Source organism: Ptychodera flava, chromosome 12, assembly GCF_041260155.1.
Source record: "Ptychodera flava strain L36383 chromosome 12, AS_Pfla_20210202, whole genome shotgun sequence".
Classification (NCBI taxonomy): Eukaryota; Metazoa; Hemichordata; class Enteropneusta; family Ptychoderidae; genus Ptychodera; species Ptychodera flava.
Window position 1 is genome coordinate 31,182,710 of NC_091939.1, and position 20,046 is coordinate 31,202,755.

Consider the following 20,046-nt stretch of genomic DNA (forward strand, 5'->3'; position numbering starts at 1 on the left):
TTACCCTTGCATTCACAGTGACAAGCATGATGACTCGGCAAGTGAATCAACATCAAGGACAATCCAAAATTGTTACAAGAATATTATCTGTTGTTTGTTGTATGTGTTATCAAATCAGTGATCATTACATCATCTTGAACCCTCTGTGTAAAAAGAGTAGCGTCAGGAACCTCAATTGGATTTTGAAGCTCTGCACTGGTGTATATAAAGGAATCCGTACATCTGTCCGAGCAGCACGATCTCTATTTTCAAGACAATATATAACCTAAAACACCCACATTGCTGCACACAAAAATACACTCAAGATGGCTTACAATTGTATGTAGAAAAGCCTTTAATGAAGGTTTACTGTAAAAAATCAAGGAAAATATTTATAATATAGTGGACATGATGACTTTCTCATCTCAATATTATATTACACTGTGATGTTATGATGAGAGCAGTGCATCACAACAACTATGCACGACATGCTCTTTCATGTAGACTCACAACAACAAGTTCAGTCTGGGCTCGGGGCTCAAAGAATTCTAACAATTATTGTATTTTGGTGAAACAATTGCAATCAATTCATGTTGGAGTCATCCATTTAGTGTTTACAAACATCTGTGTTTCTGTACAATTGTAAATGCCTGTGATTTCTTCATGTGCTTCAATGACACCTTTGAAGTCAGCAATTACCATTTCAACTGCTCAGATACAGGGGTATGGCTTAAATCCATCGTAGTGACACACTACGAAATTTAAGAAAATTTAACCCACCTCTGAAAATCTAAAAACAGACATTCAATCGCTGCTAGGTTATTCTAGGGTTCAAATGGAATAGAATGCGTCAACTGCCTTTACAGAATGTTTGCAGCATTTCGATCATAAAAATAAACTTTGCAGCAACTTACAACCGATCAAACGTCCGTTGCATTCACATGTACATGACCATCAATCTGACTCTTCATCTGTGTCTTCTGCCAATATGACCGCTGGTTTCTTAGCAACCATTTGTTGTGATGTGGTGTTTTGGGACTGGCTTGATCCAAAGAACATGGACTTAAACTGAAAAAAAAAAGAACAAATTCAAAAGTTTTTAAAAAATCCACTCCATCAAGACTTCAGTTACTGTGATTACTAAAGTCTAACAATGAGCTGATGGACAATTCATGTACGATCGTAGATTTTGATTGATACAGAATTCAAGGCATGGTGTTGTACACTTAAGGTTTAAAAACACTATTGGAAACAAGTCTAGTATTCCATTCAAACAGATCAGACATTGCTTGAAAGGATGATAGTGTCAGGCATAGAAACAGTGATAACAATTTCGTTACAACAAGGTTTGTCATTTTGGTTAATATAGCTTGCTCAAAATGGTCAAACCTCATCACTAAATCACATACTACTATGGTCACACATTTAGACAAGCCTAAAATATGAAAATTACTAGCACAAAATCACCGGAAATACATGTTTTGAAGGCTCGGCAATGCAAAATGTTTGCAATTTCAGAAAAATCTTTCACTTGTGAATGCTTTCCTGGTTTTACTGAGAATCATTAGTGAAGACAATTATGATTCACAAACCTTTTTAGAGGGAGGTGTACTGGGTATAACATTAAAATCCTCCTCCTCCTCCTCATCTGTCGGCATGTCAACGTCTGCAGTGCTTTCATCAAGATCTGTGTTTCTTTGTTGTGCCATTGATAACGTCTCTGTTGATGTCTTTGCTGTCTCCGACTTGACATAATCAGTTTCTTTTGTTTCCTGTTTCTTTACTGTTCCTGTAACAAACAATGGAGAAGGATGACTTGCCAATCAGGCATTTATCTATCTATTATCATGAATTAATCTCTTTGGGGTTTTTTAATTCATATCAGTTTGAAATTAGAGTACTCAATATGTAACTTGAAAAGTCTCTTTAAAGCAGAAACTGATACATCACTAGAGGCATATAACTGTTTTGCTCTTTATTGTTACTTTTTTACCAACACTTAATTTATAATTTTCACAATCAGAGACATTTGAAATACCTTGGTACGGGAACGATTGACTGGAGGCATTGCTGTCATCATCATCACCATCCTGGGTTTGTATCCTAGCAACAGCATCTTTCCTCTCATTTGCTTCCGCCACTGGAGCATCTCTCCTTTGATTGATGTTGCTGTGACTTGGACCAGCATCTCCCCTCCCTCCACTGCTCACAGACGACGGTGTCAGATTGTTCTGTGTCCTTGATGTCCTAAAACTATGTAATATATGCCATAGCTGATCACTCTCAAGATAAATTTCACAATTATATTCATGTTATAAGACACACAAGATACAACCTGTTCATCTTTTTACTGCCAAAGAGGTCCAGCTTGGCAAGGGAACACACGGCTGTCCAATGTGAGGGGCAACCATGCAATTTGGCAGCAGAGAAACAAATTACCCAATATTTACAATATAAAATGGCTGCCATGTCTGTTTTATCTCTATGGGAGAAAATAAAATTCCAGATTTTCGCAAAATTAACCCTTTCACCCCCAGTTCCCTGTATACAGGTCCAACTTTACCATAGAAAACAATGGATTTGGGACAAACCATGGTGGTGAAAGGGTTAAGCAAGTGAAAACTTGTTTACTCCACATGCTTCAAAATAAACCCCCCAAGTGGTAGGCAAAAAACATACTGTAAAAGTTTGAGAGTCCAAATATCTGTCCCCGTGGTGAGCTGCATTCTATCTCAAAACCAGCCACTCCAATGTTTTATTGCACTGATTGCTGTATATTGCTGATTACTTTCAACTCTTACCTGTGTAACAACTGATCTTGTTTCACGCTGACTCTCTCTCATTTGTATTCCTGTGTTTCCTTGATTTCAGTGAAGTCTGTTTCTCCCTGAAATGATCACGGAAAATATTACCATCAGTGACCAATATGTTACATTACAGGTAGATTTAACAACTAAAACATCAGTTGAAATCATGGGATTTTTGATATCTGACAGGTGATATTATGGTTGATGGTTTTCAGGTGTTGTATGAAAAGCATGAGAGGAGTAAGCAAACTTGTCGTTGTTTTTGAACCCCACACAAGCCCACCAGATATTGCATGATACAATGAATACATGAGTTTCAAAATGACAACGGAAAATCACCCACAACTATCAGTGTTAGATGCCTATTTGTAGCATTCTGGATGAAATTCACGGTGACATTTTCATACCTTGACCCTTTTTGAACTGTTTTGTGACTTGATGTTGATGTTGACTGTTGTGGTTGGCTCAAATTCTGAATGGAACTAGGCTCGGCTAGAGTAGCTAGCACAAAGTTGGCTTCATAGATACTGTCACCATCCAATGAGAACACAATGGGTCTGCAATCAAACGTATACATTCAAAAGTCTGCCACATAGGATTCAGTTACAACTCTTAGAACAAATCTTATTGATATCATCTATGCAGCCATAAATTTCATGAGAGCAGGACAGATCATGTAAAGTATTTTTCATTATATACACCGCGGTACTACCCTGTAAGTTCTGACAAAATGTCAAATTAGACAGTACCTCCAATACCAGTACCGTATATACATATAGCTGTAACAAAAAGAGTAGCGTGTACACTGACATTAAGGTACTTCGCACCTTGAGATTGGAAAAACTTCAAACTTTTGCTCAGACTTTCCCCAAGGTAACTTTTGAAATCAAGAATTAAAATCAGGGGTCATTGTGCAAAATTGAGTATGAAGCAAACTACCACACATTTAACAACTCCAGAAATTCAAAATGGCGGCCTTCCCTGTGTTAAATCTATGGGGAAAGATAAAATGTTAGATTTTTGAAATACTAAAATGGTGAAAATTTTCTGACTCAAAGAACTGCAAAAAGAGCCCCCATACATGGTTGACTAAAAGGCACTGTAAAAGTTTGAGGTTGGAATATCTGTCCCCAAGCTGTATTCTACCTTAAACAGTAAATCTATTGCTTATTTAAGCAAGATAACTTGGCATACTTACTTGCCTACAGTTTCAAATTGTAAGGAAACTTGAAGACAGCAGGCATCAGCAAATGATAATATGGCCTATAGGACAAATCAAATTAAATTTGGCTTTATAATATGAATCAAATCTGTGAAAGAAGTGCATGTATGGATTACTGAACTAAAAAGCAGCATTACATTCATACAAAAACAAGGGTGGAATATATTTCATTTAAAGTGCTGATTACTTTTCTCTTGTGCTAAGGGGTCATCTTTTCAGGCACTTATGGTATCGAATTCCTTTATAAACTAAAACCTTACTTTGACTTCTGTAATCTTATGTGTTTTACCTGTAGAAGTCTGCCATGTTGAAAATATTTTTGACCACCTGAGACTTTTAGGGCTCACTGTGGTGGCAAAATTGTATTTAAAGACAATTGGTTATAAATACCGGATTACATGAAAGGACGCTCATTATGCAAAGAGACGTCGACCGAGTAGCTTGAACAGAGAGCCCCAGAAATTGCAGTGTTTTTCGTGTTTTTTAATGAAAACTTAGGAAATGGGTATGCTCTACAGCAGGATAAATACCTTATCAATGCATAATGACTCAAGTTTTCGGTACAATTTTAGTGAGTAATTGTGTGTGGCCAGTGAGAACGTCGACCCAGAGGACGCTGATGGAGATTTGAATGTCACTGTACTTTTGCAAAGTAAGACAAGAGTCAGCTGGATGTGTACCTATTGTCAATTAGCATTCGCTTTATCTGCTAACGGTGACTAAAAATAAGTAAAATATGTGTCAAGATTTCCAGTATCGAAAGATGTGCGCAATAGCATCTTCACAATTCTCCAACTTTTGTACGTACCGCCACATTTCTGGGAATAAAAAATGTAATCAGATTACATTCAAGTCGATTACATCTTGGCTACCTCCATGATCTTGGTAACCATGAAAGAAAATGTATTATCGGGTTCTCTCATGTTTAGAAATTTTGGTGGCCCTGAAAAGGGCCGTTTGGTTTGGTTTTGTGGCTTCTACCCTACACCAAACGATGGCAAATGTGTACGGTACGCCAGGCAAATTTGGATATAACGATCGGACGAGAGAAGTCACGTAAAATTGCCTATCAATTTTCTGCTTGTGGCGTCTACATCATTGGCCTGCATCAGATGCTGTTTTCGGGCCAAATATCAAGATGGCGGTTGAAAGTCAGAAAACAAGCCCAGATTATCGTGTATTACATTATTTGCCAATTTGAGTTGCGAGACTTATGATTGGAACTAAAAAAGTACAAAAATCGGATGCATTTCCAAAACTCGGGCAGGGAATCCCCTTAATTTCTCTAACGTAGTGAAATTTGACTGATATGCAGATCGAAACTGCGTCGCGTCAGTTATCGTCATAATATCGATTGCACTTGCACACAACGTAGTACACTCTATTTTAGCGACGACAGAACAAAACAGAGGAAGTCAAATAAACATTTGGTTTATTAGGAGACTCACGGAGGTACAAACGACACTCCATGGAAAACTATACACGTATACCGTACCGCTTCACACGTCTGTGAACATTTCTTGATTTGTCATTCTGAGTTTAGCATCGTAAGTTTGGCAATGACAACGCATCTGTCCAACTCCGACTCTGTCGGAAGTATTGGAACATCCTGGACCGGACACACGCTTGACGTGATTGGGAATATTGATGAACGTGGACATATCTGAAGCAAATTTGTGAACATACTGTAGATAATTTTTTTGTGGAGTGGAAAGTTTTGAAATTAAACACCATTTGAGAAACTGACATTGCGCAGTTCTGTGCATGGCACCAGCTTCTATTCTACTTGCAGTATGAAGGTGTAGGGAGACAGCATTGTCAAAGACTTTCACCATACTATTAAATGCTAGTAGGGCTACAATTGTACATGTGCATGTGGTTTTGCAGGTTACACTGAGACCAAATGGTGGTTTTGAGATGAGCTAGAACTTGGGGTGAAGTAGTTTGAGATGAGGTGGTACTTGGGGCCATGGGACAAGGTGGTTTTGGTACAAAATGATTTTGGGACAAAGTTGTGTGGGTCAACCTGGTTTAGGTGCGAGGTGTCTTAAACCCTTTGGGTGTTCAGTCTAAAATAGTCTAACACACTCAATACTAGTACTGGGAGGAGAATCTGAACATTACAAACCAACTTAGCAAGTTTGGATTGACCACTTGTGTCTGCTAAAATATCAAGGCATTCTGGTTGACATGATTTGGTGATCATGTACACCCTAGTAATACACAAAGTGCAAAGTTACCATGACATAAATTACCAAAATCTCTGCCTTTATTGCATAAACTTTCAAAATACTGGCACTTGTAGTTACCGGTATTGGTATTCAATTTAACAGAATCATCTACATACTCTTAATTCCTTTAAACAGAAAGTGACTTCTGTGTCCACTCCGACTGTGACATCATCAAATTCCTCTGGTAACAAAGCCATTTCAGTGCGAGTCACTTTTGTTGGGTCTAAAGGGAAATAAAACAAACATGTCGTCATGATATAGCAAAGCTTCGTCTTTCAGTTGATACAGATGTAAGTATTTTTTAAATTAATGTTAATAAACTTAGCTAAGAACTAATGGAATAGGAAGCTAACAAATTCATTGAAGTATCACTGATCGAGTCTTTGATCAGTGTTTCACAATGCTACACCAAGGGGGGACTGGTCCCCCTCTGCAGGAATTTTTGAGGGGGATTTTAAAATTTGGGGGGGGATTTAACTGAAACGTAAATCACGACTTTACACATTTGTTTTAATGTTGCAGTGATGTCACTTGTGATACACATACTACAAGCCATAAATCACCTGCTTACACAATCCAAGCTGCTGGCTGCAAACACCATCCTCTATAAGATTTTTTCAAAAGTCAACAAATTGGAGTATCTCTGTTGTGAATGTATATAGAGCTTAGACGAGTGGCGGGCGGCTCATTAATATTCATAAGCATTAATATTCCTGGAAAAATAGTAGCGTATTTTGTATGCTACAATATTCTGTATGTTTGTTTGTACATATTCTGTATGTTTACTTTCTTGTGGCTTAAAAGTACATTCAAACACAATAACAACAGCTAGCCATTTCCACTGCGCATGTACCTCAAGGGAATTTTTTCATTTTTAACTGAACTGTGTGTACTTACACAAAGCAAGAAAAAATCTTTAGTTATAAAGGAATGTTTTTCTATCTTCTGAAAAAAATAATATACTTGTTTGTCACGTTTTTACTGTGCTTATATCATCCCTAACCACTGTAGAGTTTGGATCAAGATTGCCCTATACAAACCAGTTAGCTGTATTTTTCTAGTGACCTAGCTGGTCTTGTAGTCTTGTGCGCAGACTCAGTAGAGTTTAAAGGAACAACTTAGGAGGTCAGATTAGTCTGTCTGCCATGCCGTGTTTTGAATGTGGAGTTTCTCGATGTCAGATTCGCTCCAATTGCTTTTTTGTCAGTCATTTTACAGTGGGAAAATAACAAAAAGAAAGGTTGGTTGTCACCAACAGTTAACTTTAGGGTTTATTTGCCAGAAAAACAAGTCAATTTTTGTTCACTGAATTCAAAAACCGGGCCCATTGACACTACAGTACAGACAGTTTGCTTGTGTCATTGCATGCAATCCCGTCAAAGTGCCAATGCCATGCCATTCACTGAACTGAACACGTTTCTGTAACAGAAAAGTCCAATTTCCGTGTCAATTTTTGCTACCAGAATTATTTGCATAGTGTTATGGACATGCATACTATGCACAAAAACTTCAGTTTGTCTCCTTTTCTCGATCGTACAGAGATATTATGAGACACAAAACCTTATATAGCTAGGGCAATGAACTTTAAATTATCAATGGGCTGACATGCTTTCATATGCAAAATCAGCATACGGAAAGTACAAAAATTAGTCCCTTTGACGTAAATGTTCTTGCTACACTATACAATGCCTGTTGCCAAAGTATCAACAGGTGCCGATAATGATAACGGGTCATATCCGAAGTGTGACACCCATGATATTTGATATGCCATTCCAGCCAGCTAGCTCAGTGCAGTGCGCGATGGGTCGCCCCTTCTACGTACAATTGGCGGCGCACAGCACGCCAAAGAGGGGGAATTGCGCAATTGCGCAGCCTAGATGAAACACTGTTTGATTCTAAATTTTTATGAATTTCCATAAAAAGTATGGCGTTGGTTGCCAAAAAATGACAGTCTGTCAGAGCATTCACTGGTCATACATTCATTCATACAATACAAATGGATTTCCCAAGCTAGTGAATACAAGTTTGTAGTTTCTCTCAATCCTGTCAGTTTGTGTATGAAAACAGCCATTTTAGAGGACAGCAGACCCATCTACTATTTACTATGTTCCTACATCTTGGTACAACAACCTATAGGTATGAAACTACAGGTTGTTTTATTCCATTTTTGGCTCAATGAAGAGGATAGTCTGTACAACATACCACGGTTATGAATTAAAGTGTGCGAGTTTATTTTTCATATAACACTATCAGTTTTCATTTATGATAAGAGGGAAGGTGGCTAACTATCTCATGCAGTGCCTTTGTTTACTGTGTGCATGTTTTACCATCAATGTGTCGTTGGCTAAGAAGGTCAAAAATATTGTAAACATCTCCATCAAGGTCAACAGCTTTCCCAATAGAAACACTGTCAACATTCACTGCACAGTCATCCATGTTCAAAAAATCTACACTTGAGATCTTTTTGAACACTGGAAAAGAATTTTGGTGAAAAAGTAACCAAAACCAACCTGGCTCATCATCTACGTAATTTTTCAAGCTGACTTTTTCTGGTGAAACAATCAAAGTGATTTCTTCTTGTGATGGCTGGAAGTTACCAACTGCCTCACATAGCAGCCTATAAGTAAGATACAAAAGCATGAAATGAGGATTTTATTCATTGTACCTCAGAAGGAAAAGTTTTGTTGGTTGAATGGCAACCACCAACTTTTCCTGTATCTAGCATTGCCTCATATCAGTTGGTAAAATTAAGTGATACATGTCAACAGACTTATAGGAGAAAATTGCAAAAAACATAAACAATATTATCATGACATACTAAGGTGGTGTTACTCATATCAATGTATCATTCGTCCTTGTGTGAAGAGCATTGCATAACTGGTCCAATCATCTCACCTGCAAGTATTACCGATGCTAATTGTTGTAAACTGTGCGGCCTTATGTATGGTACATATTGGGCAACTTCAGTGAAAAAGTGGTTGAGGGGCCGTGTCCACAGCAAATATATTGTGAACACATCAATAACAGAGATTTGTGCTGAAGGGTGGTTTTGTATGTTATGTGGTGCCTAACACTAACAGAAATGTTTATCACTCTGTGTCCTCACAGACTACAATACACATTGATACATAGCGTGAGAGCAATGGTAAATACAGAAAGATAGAATGTACTGTAAACCATGTTCAGGATCTAAAAACAAACTTTTGATATCTCAGAAGTGTTATACCTTTAATGAATGTTAAAATGTTTACCTTGATTGTGCCACAAGTTTATTAGGACAGAGATCTTTTGAAAAAACTGCCTGCAGTGATTCTGTTTCTTGATAAGTAAGGTTGTATGTCTTTGTAATACCTGTCAATGGAAATTAAACAATTATTGGATACATCAGGTCAAAACTAGTACTTGCATGGATCTTACTTCATACTCAATGAAAAATTCCATGACAGTCTTTACAATGTCAAGCTCACTGCATAGTGGACATTTGCATTGTACAGCACCAATAATGTAAAACTTTTGAGTCCTCAATGGGCCAGCTGGGTGAGGCAAGCAGAGCAAGTTAGGCAAGGCATGGCAACTCTGCTACGCCCCTTTGCTGAGCTGGGTGACAGATTGATGATTGAGGATGCACTTGCATACAGCAAAATAGGCAACATCGCCAAGCCAACCAATACAAAAGCTCACACCTGACAAAAATGTACTCAGGCCATTGCTTCATTCAAGTTTAAAAATTTTCATCCACTTTATTTACAGATTCTGATTCAATAAATTAAGAGGCAAACGGATCTCTCCATCTTGATGAATTTCTTCCACTATCTTTTTTCCTTTATAACTTATAGAAGTTTTACAACATCCATTTCAACACACTTACAGCATGCACTATCTTAAAATGTAATAGTAAATATATCTAAGGATTATCAATAAATAGCAATTTACTCTTCATCATAAAACCATTGGCTCAGAACTTACCATATTTACAATACAAAGTGAAAATCAATCTTGCATCAGTGGCATTCAGTTTGATTTTACATTTTTCCACTGTCTTCTCAATGGTTGCAAGTGACTTGAATACTGACAGACATGACTGATGGAAAACAGAACAAATGAAAAGAAAACGTCAACACAGAAACTTCTAAATCAGTGACTACAAAATCCCTACCGATCTTGTTCTGAAATCACAATGAATACCAGCACATTATATACTGCAAAAGCTGATTTACAGAATTTGTATACTTCTTTGTTTCTTCCTCAGTATGTTCAAAGAACTGCATTTCATGGCTATGGAATATCAGCTGTGATTGATGTAAATATAACTTTTCATAGACAGTTCACTAATAGAACACACATTGCAACAAATCTGATTTGCATGAGAAAACCTGTATGCTAAATGTAATTAAGTAGGAGACGTAGTTTTCAAGGTTCTGCGCATATTTGTAATGTGAAAACATATATACTTGTGCATGCTAACATACTCAGCCAGACACACAGACATGGCAATATTACCACATTATTTGAAGAGTAACATTCCCACATGCTCAGAAGAAATCACATAGCCTAAAATTAAAATTGTATGGAAGTAGAAAAGATGGTTGAAGATATGTTCTGTACACTGGTTGCAAAATACAGTACCTTCATGGTAATTTTGCATTTAAATGCACTGTCATCGTCATCGGCTGGGGCTTGCTGGGATATGACTTCTGGCTTACCATCATCATAGTGGTAAAAGAAACTTGGTGTAAATATAAAACATGCATAAGCTGATCTGGATGAATTGACAGTCCTCAACCCAAGCTGGAAAAGAGAAGATCTCTTATGAGAACTTAAGCATTTTGACAGATTCAAATGTCTTGGGATTGTACTGTATGCTACACTGATGCCTGTCTCTACAAGGAGTAATTATTCAGAATTTAATACTCTTTTTTGAGTTTTGATCTTATTCCACATTTGTCATGTTAAGGCATATAAATACATTTTTCTAATGTGATTTCACTGAAAACATGTTCTTTTAACCCTAAGAAGAATCACGCAGGAAATAGTCAATTTCTTTCCACAAAGTCTTTTTGTGATTTTGATTCGTGATTGTGTACCAAGAATATTACATTGATAAAGAGCTTTTGTTGAAAATGAGAATACATTTTCCCAAAATGTGATTTCACAGGGGACTGGGCCTCACAATCCTTGGTAGAATGATCAGAATTTGGCTGTAGAAGGAAGAGAACTATTACTGTATCACGCAGCGCTATAAAGAGCTGGCAGCCTTGACAACCAATTTTTTACTGAGAGCTGTGTTACCATGACTTAAATCACTTCCATCATTTATATAGCTCTGATTGGCAGTAATACAGCTTTTGTTTGTTTGTTTGCTTGTTTGTTTAATTTAAAACTTTTTAAATTCAATTTTTTCAATTTAAATTGTTCCTAGATATTTCCTTTTGGTGGTTCCCTAATTTTGGATAGGGATCAAAATAAATGTTTATTGCCAACATGTATACTGTGCATGTCAGCATGCATCAGCTTCTAAGTACCTGCACACTGACAGTTTCACCAGTAGTTTATCAAACAGATTTGTGGAGGGACCATGTTCTAGGTCATCCTTCCTATTAAGATCATCTTTTCGGATTCATGGAGTATGCAAAATGAGAAATATGTGGAGTAATATTACAGACAGTATAGGCATGCTAACAGAGTATTGCGTTTCACGATATTTCTTTATCAACGATGAAATGTGGCATCATGCCTCAGTCAGTCAATTTGTTTTGATTTGAAAAAACGAAGTAAATGTTGCCAGTCTACATAACCAAATTTACCACATGATTAAGCAGTTTCCGATTAGCTGCATTATTTCAACATGCACAAGAAAGATTAAACACAAGGTAATTTACGATAGACAACGGCAGATGGTAAATTCAAGTGTCATAACCACAGTCCCTCGTGGGCTATTCAGCTCTGGGACTATTCGCCCCATAGACGAGTGTACAGAAGCGAGAAACAACCCAAGTGCCACCATGTCATCTTCGACGTTCGATTTTACCGTGAAAAGTAGCAAGTTCATCTATCATGTAACCGTTGACTGTTCCCTATCATTCTCAAAATTCATACCTGGTACTTGATTTGCTTCACAAACGCTCGTTTCTTGTGATTTTCGGCCGAATTCGACGGACACGTCGCTAAAACATAAGCGTGAGCAACATTCCGGTCACCTCACAGTGGACGTTGGGCACCTCCACTTTACTGACGTTAGCGCTGCGTACCCATGAGGGGTGACAGGAAGGTTGTTCATGCCTTATGTTTTGGCGACGTGTCTTCTGAACTCGGTCGAAAATCACACGAAAATTCATACCTGATACTTCATCTGCTTACAAAATACTCATTTCCTGTGATTTTCGGCCGAGTTCGAGAGACACCTGGCCAAAACATAAGCGTGAGCAACATTCCAGTCATCCCTAATGGGTAGGCGGCGCCAACGTCAGTAAAGTGGAGGTACCCAAGAGGTGACCGGAATGTTGCTCACCCCCAGGTTTTGGCGAGGTGTCCGTCGAATTCGGCCGAAAAGCACACGAAACGAGCGTTTTTGAATCAGATAAAGTATCAGGTATGAAATTTTAGAATGATAGGGAACGATCGACGGTTGCATGATAGATGAACTTGCTAATTATCACAGTGAAATCGGACACGGAATGTGACATGGCGTGGTTTTTATAGCCATTCTGTTTCCAGATTTGGGGTATTTCTTGCTTCTGTACACTCGTCTATGGGGCGAATAGTCCCAAAGCTGAACAGCCCACCAAGCGACTGTGGTCATAACACAAGATTTGGAGCTACTTACTCCATAGTCCAGTGGCTCGATGTAAAGATCTTCACCAATCTTGGAAAGGCAATGTATCGCTCGGCCAAAAACTGCAACATTAAAAACCCAATAAAGTACAGTACTTCTCAGTCATATACCATTCTAATTCTTTTATAAAATTGGAATGCTTATTCCTTCATAACCTTTCAACAGTTTCCAACAGACCATCTTTCTAGGAGTAAACGACAGTCACTCAGGGAAGTAGTCGTCCCCACACAGCATTGTTTTGATTACATGTAATAGAGGCGTTTGTTGAACATACAAAGGGAAAGTTACCTTTAACGTTGTTCCCCGGTATAAGACACTTCATTCTGTTTGTCCTACCAAAGTTCAATCAATGGGTCTCCGGTAGTGCCTAACTATTGCTTTGATAGTCGAAGCTTGCTCGACGTAAGTTCAAGCTGACCGCCATGTTCTTTTGCCCCGAGAGACTGCCATGATATGTTTGTTATGATATTTCTGATTGGTTTGAATTTCTCTTCTCCATTACTTTAAGCCAATCAGATTTAGTGTTATAAGTGTCAGTAATTACCAGATCATCGATCTGCGCTTACGGTTCTGCGCAGCGGCAAACATGGTAGGTGGAAGCCACTTGTCGTCTTTCCATTTAACCAATTTTTCAGAAAATCATAGGGGAAATGTTCTCTACAAATCATTCGTACGACGTTTTGGTGTCTTTAGTTATCCATGAATAGCGTAAACTGTCATACAATTTGATATAAAGTCACAAATAACATGTGTACGTCACCGTCATGTGACCCCGGAAGTCAAAATTACAGAGCGAGGGGAGGGTACTGTGTTGTGATCCAGCTCGTAAAATTTTCATTGCCCATATAACGCACCTGTTGTAAATGAAAATTTCCATTATGATGAGGACATCTAGTCGTCCAGATCCTTCAAATGAATGTACAGAACTTGGATCTCTATAGGTACTGCTAAATTGGCAATGGTGGACGCCTTGAACCTTGAAAACCGGGTGCACCTGCATAGTCTTGAATACATTTGTGGACGTCCGGAAAGGCTAAGGGTGCAGTAAAGGTCAAATGAGGACAATTTGCCATGAAGTGAAATTGAACGCAGTACACAATCACATCGTTCTTTGGAAGTTTCATAGCGATAAATGAAAATTAAAAATGTTCACGCTGTCTGCGCCAACTTTACGATTTGTCTCATATTGAATGACAGACCCTTCTACAGATACACGTCTGACAACGGATGTCTTTTATCAATTATTCCAATTTCAATTGTCTTTCTATATAGTTGGTCTTAGTGCTTGGAGATCTTCACGTACCTTACCGTTGTAATGGATTGCCAGCCAAGTTCAAGAAATTATTAGTGCCTGGGAAAATTCAACATATTTTATGTACAGGAAATCTATGTACAAAGGAATCCATTGATTACTTGAAAACATTAGCAAGTGATGTTCATGTGGTGAAAGGAGATTTTGATGAGGTAAGTGTACTGTTCTTGAGAAAGACAATAAATATAGATCATGCTGGATTGAGTCTAACCCTTTCATCAATGTTTGGCAAAAATCGATGCATTTGAATGGTAAAAAGGAACCAGCGTATCCATAAATGTCGAGGATTTTTCAACACTTTGAGTCAGTTGAGGAATATCTCAAAATATTTTTGAATCAAATATGTGTCAGGTACTGCTAAAGGTGCAGATTTGCTTGTACTATTGTCATGCTATGTGCAGTGTGAATTGCTGTCTGAATTAGAACACTAATCCATAGTGTCACAAAGATTAGTCTGTGAACTCTGACACATTTATGTGTCATTATAAGATTGAAAATGAATGAAGATTAAAAGTAAATGAGATAACTGATGATTAGTGGACACACCTTTAGTTGCGGAATACGAGGGGTCTTGTTAGGGGGCTCTAAATAATACTAATGGTGTGAGTGGACTCCCTATGTTACTAACAATGAAAACAAAATTTCTTTGTGTCCACTAATCTTCAGTCTCGCCAAGCAAACAGATACTTTATTCAAAACTGATTGTAAACTGTTGAATGGATCTTTCAACGAACTCAAATAGCTGCTAAATCTTATTACGGTACTATTTTTCTGTCCTAATTTCAGCAGTTGAATTACCCAGAACAGAAGGTAGTCACAGTTGGTCAGTTTCGAATTGGTCTTTGTCACGGTCATCAAGTGGTACCATGGGGCGACATTGAAAGTTTAGCACTGGTACAGAGGCAGTTAGATGTTGATATACTTATTTCAGGACACACACACAAATTTGAAGCATTCGAACATGAAAATAAATTCTTCATAAATCCAGGGTCTGCGACAGGAGCATACAATCCATTAGATACGTAAGTACTTCATGGATAGTTCACTAGGTGTGCCACCACGAACTTTTCAACAGCATAGTTCAGATGTACAATTTCTCTTACATGTAATTTTTTTCTATATGAAACCAACTAGCGGAGTATGAATTTGACTTATGAAAGATATTTCCATTTAAAGAGAAGGAAATTTAATTATTTACCTGTAGCATTGAAACTGAAGCTCCTTACTTAAATTAAATAGGTATTTAACAGCTAAAAGAAGCCTGCAAACTTTCATTCATTTTGTTCATGATGTTGTTTGTGACAGAAACCATTTGCAGGTATGATTCCATGAAAATTCTGTTCACTTCTTTGTTTGATAATCCAACCGCACTTCAAAACATTACTGCTCTCTACTTTTCTGATGCAAATCATGTGTCTAAATGAGAAGCAAGAATGTGGTTAGTGAATTTCCCTTGTGTTTTTGTGACTGTTAACTAAGATAGTTTGCTTTTCATTGTGTTACAGAAATGTGTTACCTTCATTTGTGTTGATGGATATCCAAGCTTCGACTGTTGTTACGTATGTTTATCAGTTGATCGGTGAAGAGGTCAAAGTTGAAAGAATAGAATATAAGAAATAGATATATACAGATTTCACTGCAACATTCATGCATTTCATCAAGATCTTTTCAATTCTGCTTTCCTTTGTAAGATATAGCTGTATGGTTGAGTTGTACCACTGACATGTGAAATGCCACAATATATGATGACCCAGAATTCTACATTACATTTCTGGATTCTGTCATTCATCTTTCATCTCTGATATCATGCTTTCTTTTCTGTATGCAGTCAAAGCTTCAAAATTGAGACTTTTCTTAATGTGAAAAATTGTGTTTCATCGCTGCTGACTTGGAACAAAAAAGTGTTGTAGTCTGTATTTTGTACCCCTACAGAGAATCCTTCATTTCTTCGTATAGAAGTATGGGTACTTTACTCTTTACATGTAATCATGAACGCCTATGATAGCCATGTCAATATTTTTAAGTCTGCCTGTCCAAACAAGTTTCTTTTTCAAGACCAAGTGTTTTGTTGTCATTTTCATCATTGAATGGTGTTCTCAATAATTCCTTGCTGTAGTTATTTTAACACAATATACAAGTTAATAAACTTTGTAAAACTAAATATTAATACGCTCAACTTTAAATCATGAACGTTTTGAGTGTTAAAGACCTGATAGTGTCACACATTTCATATTTTCCAAACATTCTTGTGAGTCTTCAGAAAATCATAGTGCTGTAAATTATGAAGTATTGTTTTGTAAAAAGTGCAACCATTTTCCACATGCAGTAGTAAGACTCATAAAAACAACGGGGAATATATTTATACAATTTTCCACAGGTGAGATGATAGCTGTTGCGGTAATAATAGAATTGTATGCATTTGTCTATATTTTGTATGAAGTGCTCAGCGTTCTTAGTAAACTTCATTTTCAGCTGGATAGTATCTGCATGTATTCCCCACAACACACTGTGGTAGTGTAACACTTGTCAAATATACAGTGCATGTATCTGAAATATAGTTGTATTGCATATGGTGAATGCTTTAGTGAGCGATCGCAATCCAATCCTGATTAAAGATAACATTGTAAGATAACATTAAAGGGAAGTTCATTTTAAATACCCCCTTATGTTCAGAATTTTTTCTCTATTTGATGTTACCCAGCAGTGATAGAAAGACATTTCTCTGCCATGAACATTTAAAATCCCACTTTCATCACATTTTTTCTGTATATTTGTCCCCATGTCAACTCTGTTATTTTTTTCCTTGGAGTATACACCTAAGCATTTGGAAATAGCCTATAGCATGTCAACAAAATGCTATGTATGGGAGTGTAAGGTATATTATTGTTGCAGACATTGTAGATCTTTCACAGGCTGTTTTGACAAGCTGAAAACCTGCTACTTCCACATGACCTAGGGAATGGTCCAAGGAATTCTAGTTGACATATATAACTGTTAACTAAATATTGCAAAAATTGTTGGGAAGTTATGGAGCTTTAATCTGACGAGATCAGCCAATATTTTGATTCACTTTGTGTAAAGAATTAGCCTTTTGCTTACAGAAGTGTTCAGTGTAGTTCTCATGATTGTAAATGTATATTTGAAGCCAAATGATTACCAATCAAAACATTTCAAATATCAATGTTAAGAATGTGCAACCAGGTCTGTAGAGGGCGCTGTTACCCCAGAAAATGAACTTGGTGCCACATAACACTTCCTAGTTAATATCGCTCATGAAAATCATTGCTTTTGTCTGAAATACCTGCAAGGGTGGTGTTGCATACCACAATTACATAATCACAATCAAATTTGGAGGAGAAAATTTACACAGACAAGCAATCAGAAGGCACTGCACTCGCCGCCATTGATGCACAAGTATTATGAAATCCCTGCCATGGATGTTTTTCCGTTGTATCAATATAACATTGTGCCACCATTGGTCAGTATAGTAAATCAAGAATGTAATTACTTCAAGTTGATTTTAATGTTGCCATATTGTGCAATGCCTTAATCCTCATTTGTATTTCACTCTAGGACATACTGGTATCAGTTCAGTGAGTGCTCTCATTTATTTTAAATAAAACCTGTATAGCAGTATTAACCTTGTGTGTGTGCGGTTTGAAATTTGTTGTGCATATGATTGTGTATGTATGATGAAATGGAAAACATAGTCATCTTTTAGGTGAGAGACACCAGATTGGATGCGTTAGGTGCTAGACGCTATCTGATGGAATCTCATATACAGCTATGCAGTGAAAGTGATGGTTTGATTAATGAGCAATAAAGGATAAATCCAAGAATGCAAGGATAATAAATAGTCATTCATTTAGGTTTGAGGTAAAGTTCCAAAGTCTTCACGTGTCCATATAATGCTGTGGAGACAAAGAGTAAATTGAAAGCAAACTCATCTCTGGGATCAGTCAATATATCTACACTTTTCCAGTTGGCTGGGATGACAATTTTAATTCCTTTACTGTTCATAGTGTGGCACGCCACCATAGAGCCATTATAATGTCACTAACTATTAAATGCCAACTTCACAGAAGTAAAGCTCGGAGGCATGCTACTCACTTCAGCCTGATTTTGACTCCCTAGCTGACTGAATAAGAACAAACAGGTTGTTCCATGGGACTATTAACAAAAATGTAGGCCTGCCTCCACTTTGGTCATCTCAATGTGAGTCATCTCAATGTGTGGAATGTAAAGCTTCAAGCAATAACCTAGACTTGGTTCAAGTCGGTGAATTTAAAAAAATAAAATCGTTTATAATAGTTTCTCTTGTGTCTCTCCTATTTCGTACAAACCTATCCGGAATTTGGCAGCTCACGCCAGGTTTTCCCAGCGATTGAATGCGTCACGTTTGAGTCTGCGCAGTAGTGAGTTAGTTTCTGCCGGATTCTGTGATTCCGGGTGAAACTCCGCTGTATAGCGTTCACTCCACTCATCGCGTCCACTCACGCGCGCGTTTCACATGAAAGCAGAATACAAATCATTGCGTTCACTCCACTCAAACATTCACAAATCACAGACTTGAACCAAGTCTAGCAATAACCATAAAAACTTTGATTGATTTCAATTCCAATGTCTGGTAACAAATAGTTTTGTCAGCAGAATGTAGTGTGAATAATTCATGTTAAAGAGTTGACTTTATGTCAGCAGTTGAGCTGAGCCGTTTTTTTCATTTTCCAAAACTTACATTTTACTTTATACATAATTTGAGCTATCTATACTTTTTAACTCAATTTGTAGGGTTATTTTGCCTTCAGACAGTCCCTTTTCAAGTCAACCATGGCCCTATAAATTATCATCCTACAAAGAATTGGGGAACATAATTAGAATAACTTACCTCTTTTGATTCTCCATGAGGGCATTTATGTGCATGTGTATGTTTCAGGAGTATAAGTAGTATCAGAAAAATTCAACATCTCATCATGCATATGGTACGAGTTTAAATCTGACTTACATTCAAAAAATAATATTTTGTTCAGAGTTCTTTTACAAGACTTAAAATTATTGTATGTTACAAGGATGACAAGAATTGTACTGATTTCGAAACAAAAATGGCAATATCATGATTGGTGTTAAATGGAGACAAAAGGTAACAATTGTCTGGCTTTCTTCATGCAGCGGGCAATGTCATATGCATATTTCTCTTTGATGACAGTTATCTACAATCCTAATAAGCACTATACCTTCCGTGTGAGACAAAGCTGTTGGGATAAGTTTAAGCAATAAAGCACACCCAGGGATGGCATACCACGAAATTTTGACCAGTTCATGACATATATGCACAAGTGATAGCGAGTGCATACATGAAGTGAACTGGTCAAAATCGAGTGGTATACCATCGCTGGGTGTGCTTTATTGCTATTATATCATGACAGTATATTGAAATTCCGGCGTTGAACGTCATAAACAGAGTTTTGCTCAAGCCAAGAGCTCGCGCGTATGCCAGCCGTGGTATATCGCCAATATACCACGGTTCTTTTTGCGTCTCGACCAATCAGATCGCTGTATTTCACCATCAATAATACTAGTATGATATAAATACCTGTTGCTGAGATGGTTTATTGCTATTATCAGTAAGTGTATTGAAATTCTTTTATAAAACAATAACAGAACAG

General features: G+C 37.4%; 2 protein-coding genes across 3 annotated transcripts; one reads left to right on the top strand and one right to left on the bottom strand.

Annotated features, from left to right (window-relative positions):
- Positions 1-316: 316 nt before the first annotated feature.
- Positions 317-14,097, bottom strand: LOC139145626 (cell cycle checkpoint control protein RAD9A-like). Its single transcript, XM_070716899.1, has 13 exons — positions 13,360-14,097; positions 13,063-13,133; positions 10,866-11,027; positions 10,206-10,320; positions 9,491-9,590; positions 8,750-8,856; positions 6,356-6,462; positions 3,985-4,049; positions 3,194-3,343; positions 2,781-2,866; positions 2,018-2,232; positions 1,572-1,768; positions 317-1,047 (listed from the first exon to the last, which is right to left on the bottom strand). Exons 1-10 carry the CDS (start codon positions 13,391-13,393, stop codon positions 2,803-2,805), a joined length of 975 nt encoding a protein of 324 aa, XP_070573000.1. The 5' UTR covers positions 13,394-14,097; the 3' UTR covers positions 317-1,047; positions 1,572-1,768; positions 2,018-2,232; positions 2,781-2,802.
- On the top strand, positions 13,603-18,023 carry LOC139145628 (vacuolar protein sorting-associated protein 29). 2 transcript variants are annotated; one of them, XM_070716900.1, is made up of 4 exons: positions 13,603-13,660; positions 14,344-14,535; positions 15,170-15,405; positions 15,889-18,023. In XM_070716900.1, the coding sequence occupies exons 1-4, from the start codon at positions 13,658-13,660 to the stop codon at positions 16,001-16,003; spliced, it is 546 nt and encodes a 181-aa protein (XP_070573001.1). In that variant the 5' UTR covers positions 13,603-13,657; the 3' UTR covers positions 16,004-18,023. The 2 variants fall into 2 exon arrangements, with proteins under 2 accessions (XP_070573001.1, XP_070573002.1); XM_070716901.1 differs by having other exon boundaries at positions 15,173-15,405.
- The last annotated feature ends 2,023 nt before the right edge of the window (positions 18,024-20,046 follow it).

Bases quoted from the DNA above. Each gene is read 5' to 3' on its own strand.
- LOC139145626 (XM_070716899.1), bottom strand. From the start codon at position 13,393: ATGAAGTGTCTTATACCGGGGAACAACGTTAAAG. The intron at 10,321-10,865 runs GTACTGTATTTT...GTTTTCCATCAG, and splicing joins AATGCAAAATTACCATGAAG to TCATGTCTGTCAGTATTCAA. The intron at 4,050-6,355 runs GTATGTAGATGA...TTTGTCCTATAG, and splicing joins TCTGTTTAAAGGAATTAAGA to GCCATATTATCATTTGCTGA.
- LOC139145628 (XM_070716900.1), top strand. The intron at 14,536-15,169 runs GTAAGTGTACTG...TCCTAATTTCAG, and splicing joins TGAAAGGAGATTTTGATGAG to CAGTTGAATTACCCAGAACA. The intron at 15,406-15,888 runs GTAAGTACTTCA...ATTGTGTTACAG, and splicing joins GCATACAATCCATTAGATAC to AAATGTGTTACCTTCATTTG.